The following is a 7,553-nucleotide window of genomic DNA, read 5'->3' on the forward strand; positions in this document are numbered from 1 at the left end:
ATTTAACTATAATAATCAATTTGTAATATATTACGTCTTGTGTTTCTGTGTACTTTCTGTCTGTGCTACAAGAATTCCTTTCTTTGTCACAATTTTTCATCACCATTGACATAATTTCCTAAGTCCATATTTATCAAGGTTTTTGACGAGGTAAGGCTGTAATTGCACAAATCTGGCCACTGGGTGGCATGTGAGGCAAATTTGTGACCGTTCTATCAGCTCTCTGCCATCTTGCTTTTTACCCCCACTGTGGAGAATGAGTGTTGCAGTTTTTTAAATTTTACATCATTTTTTTCTCTCGTGCTGAATGAACAGGGTATAATTTTGGCAGCTGTTAAGCTGTCCTCCTAAATCCCCACTCCCTCACAGGGTTGCCAACACTCCAGGATTTAAAGACTAATCTTCAGGACAATGCTGAGAGCAACACAGTAGAGAAATCATTGGGGCAATAACATTTTGTTTTTTCATTTCTTTGAACATCAGTTATTTGTTCACAGGCCTCTAACATTTCAAAATCAATGTATAGCTTTTTAGGTTTAATTTTTTAATCAGGGGATATTGTCTAGTGCTTGCTGGTTGCCAATCATTTCCTCAAGTCTGCTCCCTCGCCTGTGATGCTTAGCAGCCGCCCCCTCACTGTTAGCCCACTCTCCCTCAGTTTCTCTGGCATCTTTGCAAAGAGCACCATAGCTCATGAGTTGCATGTGTTTATTTTATTAAATGTTCTAAAAGTTGCTTGAAGTTGAGTTAAACGTGTTCTCTTGGTGATGCAGTGACCAGTGCAAGTGGAGTACTGTCACGTATCCTACATGGTTACTGTTGGTACTATTACAAGGTGTGCCCCAGAGGGCACCGCAGTGGGAGACTTGTAGGTTACCTGTACAGGTGTGCCAGGCCTAGTATAAAAGGCAGGCCACCAGGTGTGATCCTCTCTCTGGCGTTATCAATAAAGGACTACGGTCACTACAGTTCAAGTACAACACATTGCCTCATGGGGCCATTGTCAGAGCATCTAAAGACATAACAAGTACTGACAGTGGCTGATGGGTTGCTGCTTTGTGGAACTGCATGACCATGTGTAGTGATACATATAGATGTTGATGCATGGCATTGCTCTGTCCTTACTGATTGTTCAGTCAGCTCCACTCTGGCCCACCAGTTCTCGGGCACTGGCCCCACATATGCACGTTAGTTGGTTTTGCAGCTGAAGCATCTCAGCCCTTACTGTGTGACTCTCTTTCTTTTTCAGATGTATCGTCTCACACTGCGGGCTAGCAAGGAGGTTGTATCAAAGAGGCTGTGTGAACTGCTGTCGGAACAGTTTTAATTACTTGGCCATTTAAACCCATTGTGCATACTTCTGGACTGTGACTGTTATTCTAATACATGTAAATCTCATCTGGAAGTTAGTTATTTTCATATTCAGTTTTCAGTATTAACAGTAATGTTTTTGTCTCCTGCCTTGTGATGCCATGTCCTTTATTTCCAGAAATTGTGAATATAAACTGTAAAGGGTGAGCTAATGAACAGATTTTTTTTTAATAGTCGATAAATGGATGATTGGCAGAGGTTGTGATATCTGTTTACCTTTCCAGCTTCCCCCTGCTCCATTGTTACAGAACTCACACTTCACTTTGGTTAAGCTGGGAAAGGGAAATTGACTGGATACAATTGTGCTGTTCTCAGAACCCTGCTTTCTGCCAGAAGCTGACGATGTACATTGCAGTCAGCAGCGCCTTTGGTGCTTTTGCCAAATCTGAACCTTCAGTCTGTGTAAAATAAAATATTCTTACTCTGCTGTTTATTCACTACAATACAGTCCAATCCGCAGGGATTGTGAGGGAGGGGTGGGAATTACAGGGGTTGAAGAAGGGAGGGAGTGTTATTTTTTTTAAATCCACGGCTTTTTGAGCTGACTCTGACGTTTACACTCACCATAAAAGTACTGGAACCCACGAGCTAGGCAGCAACAGGGACTGTATCAGAAAATTTAATGATGTGCTTTGTGGGTCAGTGTTGTAGACTTCTCTCTGTTTTAGATCAGCTCAACCTCAGTCAGCCAGTCGAAGATGTCAGATTGAGTCCAGCACTGAAGGGAGCAGTGATGCAAGTTAAAGGGTTTTGATCGTGGCTAGGAATGGCAGTTTCCTCTGATTGAGGGCAAGGCGGTCATCAATTTAAAATTGTGACGAAGAGATAGAGAGGGGTGAGGAGAAATTCCTTTCTGCAATGGGTTATTGGAGCATCGAATACTTTGCCACAAGGCGCCGTAAAGGCAGAGACCATTGCATCGTTTAGGGTAAAATTAGATGAATATATGAAGCAGAGGAAGATGAGGGGGTGTAAGGAAAGAATGTGGCGGTGGGATCAGTTTTGGATTGCTCTAGCGAAAAGCTGGCATAGCCACGATGAGATGAATAGCCTGTAAACTGCCCTGAATCTATTATTGGTTTAATGTGATGAATATTAATGTAATAGATCGGTAGCAAGTGACCAGCCCAAGAGTGTACTGAGGCTGTTCCTGCCTTTTCTAAATCCCAGGTTGTTAAACATGTGGATGGGAATGCCGTTTTCTCTGTTCTGCATGATGTCCAGTACATTTGCCGCTAACTTTTGACAGGCTGTATGTTGACTCTACGATACAAAAATGTTGGGCCACGACACCAGCTTCTGCAATAACAACACTTTGTATTGCAACTGCTGTGTTTCATATGTTGGCTATTTCAATGATTCTGCACTTTTTCATTTTGCCTGCGCTCCTGTGTGTGAATAGGAAAACAAAATCTTGCATCGAGTAGCTGCAATTTGAGTGGCCTTTACTTAAAAAGGTAAAGTGAACCTGTGATCTGAAAGATTTGTCTTGTCCTACATATAGTGGCTTAAATAAACGGAACTTTAACAAGGGTTATTCTCTGAGAGCTGAAATCTCTTGCACCTGTGTTTCAATTGCTGTGTTTGATTTGCAAACTACAACAGGATTGTCAGGTTTGAAGTTTCATATGATCAGCTCATTTTATAAAACTATGAAAATGCACCAAGTGAATTGAGCAGGAATTACTTCCTGATTTTCACAGGTTGGAAGACTGGTTCATCACTTAATAAAGTATTAAACTTTAAATTTCAAAGAATTTAAAATTCAATTTGAGGGTGAGAAAGCTTGGTCTCAAACTAGTGTCCTGAACTTAAATAAAGGCAATTACAAAGATATGAAGGCAGAGTTGGCTAAAGTGAACTGGGAAAATAAATTAAAGGGTAAGACGGTAGATAACCAGTGGCAAACATTTAAGGAGTTAGAACATAAGAAATAGAAGCAGGAGAAGTCCATACGACCCCTCGAGCCTGCTCCGCCATTTAATACGATCATGGCTGATCCGATCATGGACTCGGGTCCACTTCCCTGCCCGCTCCCCATAATCCCTTATTCCCTTATCAGTTAAGAAACTGTCTCTTTATGCCTTAAATTTATTCAATGTCCCAGCTTTCACAACTCTCTGAGGCAGAAAATTCCACAGATTTACAACCCTCTGAGAGAAGAAACAGGGAGGCTTTGAGGGTGTCCTTGTAAAGTTTCCTCTGCCCATCTTTGGCTCATTTGCCATGAAGTTCCGAGTAGAGCGGGAGTCTCGTGTCTGGCACGCGAACTATGTGGCCTGCCCAGTGGAGCTGATCAAGTGCGGTCAGTGCTGGGGATGTTGCCCTCTTGCGGTGACTCTTGCTCTGCAACCCCCTTACAATAAAGATTAACATACCATTTGCTTTCTTAATTGCTTGCTGTACCTGCATGTTAACTTTCTGTGACTCATGTCACAAGGACACCGAATTCCCTTTGACCAATATTTACTAGTCTCTCGTCTTTTTTTAAAAAAGACTCTGCTTTTCCATTCTTTCTTCCAAAGTGGATAATTTCACACGTCCCCACATTATACTCCATCTGCCACCTTCTTGCCCAATCACTTAACAGGTCTAGAATCCCTTTGCAGCCTTTTTACATTCTCCTGACAGCTTACTTTCCCACCTAGCTTGGTATTGTCAACAAACTTGTATATATTACACTTGGTTCCCTCATATAAGATATTGATAAAGATTGTAAATAGCTGAGATCCCAGCACTGATCCTTGCAGCAATCCACTAGCTCCACCCAGCCATCCCAAAAATTACGCATTTAATCCTACACTCCGTTTTCTGTCTGTTAACCAATCCTCAATTCATGCCAATATATTACCCCCTATCCTATGAGCTCTAATCTTGTGTAACAACCTCTTGTGTACCACCTTTATCGAATGGCTTCTGAAAATCCAAATATACTACCACCACAAGTTCCCCCTTATCTACCCTGCTAGTTATACCATCAAAAAGCTCAAATAGATTTGCTCATTTTCCTTCATAAAACTGTTGATTCTGCCTAATCATTTTGTGATTTTCCAAGTGTCCCATTATCCTTTATGACAGATGCTAACATTTTCCCGACTGCTGATGTCAGACTAACTGGCCCATAGTTCTGTGTTTTTTCTCTTCCTCCGTTCTTGAATAGCGGTTATGTTTGCGAGCTTCAAATCCATGGCAACAGTTCTAGAATCTGCAGAATTCTGGAAGATCAAAACCAATGCATCTACTATCTCTGCAGCCACTTTTTAAAAAAAAAACCCTCGGGCCATCAGGTCCAGGGGATTTGTCGACTTTTAGTGCCATTCATTTCTCCAGTACTTGTTCTTTACTAATAATTACTTTAAGTTTCTGACTCTCATTAGACCCTGAATACCTGCATTTAAATTGTCCTTAGAACTCGATAGTGTGGTGAGTTCGAACACTTCACTCACTGATGACAGTGTAGAGGGAGTATTGCTCTGTATCTAACCCATGCTGTACCTGCCCTGGGAGTGTTTGATGGGGCAGTGTAGGGGGAGCTTTACTCTGTATCTAACCCATGCTGTACCTGCTTGGGAGTGTTTGATGGGACAGTGTAGGGGGAGCTTTACTCTGTATCTAACCCGTGCTGTACCTGCCCTGGGAGTGTTTGATGGGACAGTGTAGGGGGAGCTTTACTCTGTATCTAACCCGTGCTGTATCTGCCCTGGGACTGATGGGGCAGTGTAGAGGGAACTTTACATCTAACTGTACCTAGTCTGGGAGTATTTGATTCTGACACTCCCATTCTCCAACATCGGCATCCTTGCACTTGGTTAATAATGAACTTTCATATAACAATACACCAAGAAATAGACAATGAAGACATAAAAACCCTTGAATCATTTTTAATTGAGATTAATCATTCCTAATTTCTCAATCGTCTTTAAGAAAATGATTTTCAGGCTTAAAGGAATATGGTCAAATCACAAAGTAGCTAAAATAATGAGAACTATTAAATTTAATCCACATTTGATAACTTTTCTAATTTTTATTTATATACGTAGTTTTCTTGATGGATATAATCCCTGCAGAACTTGTAATCACATTTACAATCTTTCCACACAGTGTACTGCTTGCTTTTCTGTATACCCGTTGCACAATGCAGTTCTGCAGTTCTTTCCTCAGAATCCTTTGGAACACAGCAGCCACATTTGTAGTCGATGCGATCTGTCGTTGCATTGTACCTGTCAGTTTAAAAACCCGGATTAGTCATTGCAGTGGGCAGGAATCTCAGGCCACATGGTAATATCTGCCAATTGTTTTTTAAAGCTGTTGCATTATTGATCCATTGGAGTCGTGCAAATGTTTGAGAATTCTGTGCTTCCTAAATCATTCCAATTTTAGAAGCATTATCAAAGAATAAGCCTTGTGTTTTCTGTTTTGTCACCTGTGTGAAATGTTGACATAGTTGCAAGTAGAAAGCACTTGCACAATTGGATAGAAGTATCCTATTTATTGGCCAAGTTAAAATAAAAGCAGGAAAAGGCTTGAAGTGCACGGCAGGTTGATGATCGGAAGCATGTAGTTCTGAAGTGGGGGTGAACTGGAAATGTTGATGTATCTTTCTGGTTCAGATGCTCTTTCACCTGCTGTGCATTTCCAGCTTTTTAATCTTGCACTTGACTCTTGTTTATTTGCATTTCAGTACGCCAAGGCCTGCCAGATCTGGACCGAAATGATTTGGCTGTCCCACTGAACCTGTGGGTTAACCTTTAGGAAATCAGTTCCCAGCATGTCCCATTTTCCCCATCCTTGTCTACTTGTTCTGTACTGTACAAGATAGAGTGATTATACTAAAGCAAAATACTGTGGATGCTGGAATCAGAAATAAAAACAGAAAATGCTGGAAATCTCAGCGGGTCAGCCAGCATCAGTAGAGAGAAACGGAGTTAATGTTTGGATCTGTGACCCGTCAGAACTGGAAAAGTTCATAATGTAACCGATTCTTAAGGAAGTGCAAGGGCGCTGAAAGGAGGAGGGGAGGAAAGAACAAAAGGGAAGGTCTGTGATAGGGTGGAAGGCAGGACTGATTTGAGAGACAAAAGGGATGATGGGTCAAATTGAGATGGTAATGGCACAAGTTAGAAAACAAAAGATTAATTTAGATGGGGTCTGAAAGGGGGAATCATCAGCTGCCGTGAGAAACAAAAAAATAAAAAGGGGTGGGGGGAGTTTTGTTTTTTTAAAAAAAAAAGGGAGGAAAGGGAACCAAAGATGGGCAGAGGTTACGGTCTGAAATTGTTGAACTCGATGTTGAGACTAGAAGTCTGTAAAGTACCTAAACGAAAGATGAGGTGCTGTTCCTCGAGCTTGCATTGAGCTTCATTGGAACAGTGCAGGAGGCCGAGGACGGAGATGTCGGAGTGGGAGTGGAGTGGAGAATTAATGTGACAGGCAACTGGAAGCTCAGGGTCACGCTTACGGACTGAACAAAGGTGTTCTCGGAGGCCACGTCGTCAGCAGCGAATACAGTATACTAAATTGAAAGAAGTACAAGTAAATTGCCGTTTCAACTGGAACAAACTGGAGGTGGTGGAGGATGATCGATTGAACATGGAAGCTGGTGGGGTGAAAGGTGAAGACAAGAGGAACTTTGTTGTGGTTCTGGGAGGGAGGGGAAGCGGTGAGAGCAGAAGTGCTGGAAATAGAACGGACACGGTCGAGGGCCATGTTAACCACAGTGGAGGGGAATCCTCGGTTGAGGAAAAGGAAAACATATCAGAGGCACTAGTGTGGAAGGTGACGCCATCAGAATAGAGTGATTATAGATGCTTTCGACTATGAATGTTGTATAGGTGCACGGTTTAACTTGTCAGGATAAATGATGTGGTTGGCCCTGTGTAATCTGGATTAGAAAGCCTGGATTTGAAATGGAATAACTGCTGAATAACAAAATCTATTGACAAATGCAAAACTAGGTGTGTTTATAATATCTGCAGCAAATTGTGTATGCAGCTATTCTGTATTTCCTACTTTTGAAGTTGGATAACCCATCATCAACAGGTGAAGAATCAATGGATCGTGGCACATGGAAGTCTCTGATCTTTGAGTTTCTTTACATGGTTGCTTGAGATGTACATAATGCATACATATTATTTCTGGAATCCAAACTTAATATTTTGCAGCACAAATGCAAACTTCATAGT

At 41.7% G+C, this 7,553-nt stretch overlaps 1 protein-coding gene across 3 annotated transcripts in view; it reads left to right on the forward strand.

Annotated features, from left to right (window-relative positions):
• The window catches only part of LOC139279949 (AP-2 complex subunit alpha-2), a 122,965-nt gene extending 121,167 nt beyond the window's left edge, over positions 1-1,798 (forward strand). For all 3 annotated transcript variants that reach the window (XM_070899296.1, XM_070899297.1, XM_070899298.1), the window contains one exon: positions 1,250-1,798. In XM_070899296.1, the coding sequence (XP_070755397.1) occupies positions 1,250-1,327 (78 nt within the window). In that variant the 3' untranslated portion in view covers positions 1,328-1,798. The remainder of the gene's footprint in view (positions 1-1,249) is intronic.
• Positions 1,799-7,553: the final 5,755 nt, after the last annotated feature.

This window comes from Pristiophorus japonicus, chromosome 14, assembly GCF_044704955.1.
Source record: "Pristiophorus japonicus isolate sPriJap1 chromosome 14, sPriJap1.hap1, whole genome shotgun sequence".
In the NCBI taxonomy this organism is placed as follows: domain Eukaryota; kingdom Metazoa; phylum Chordata; class Chondrichthyes; family Pristiophoridae; genus Pristiophorus; species Pristiophorus japonicus.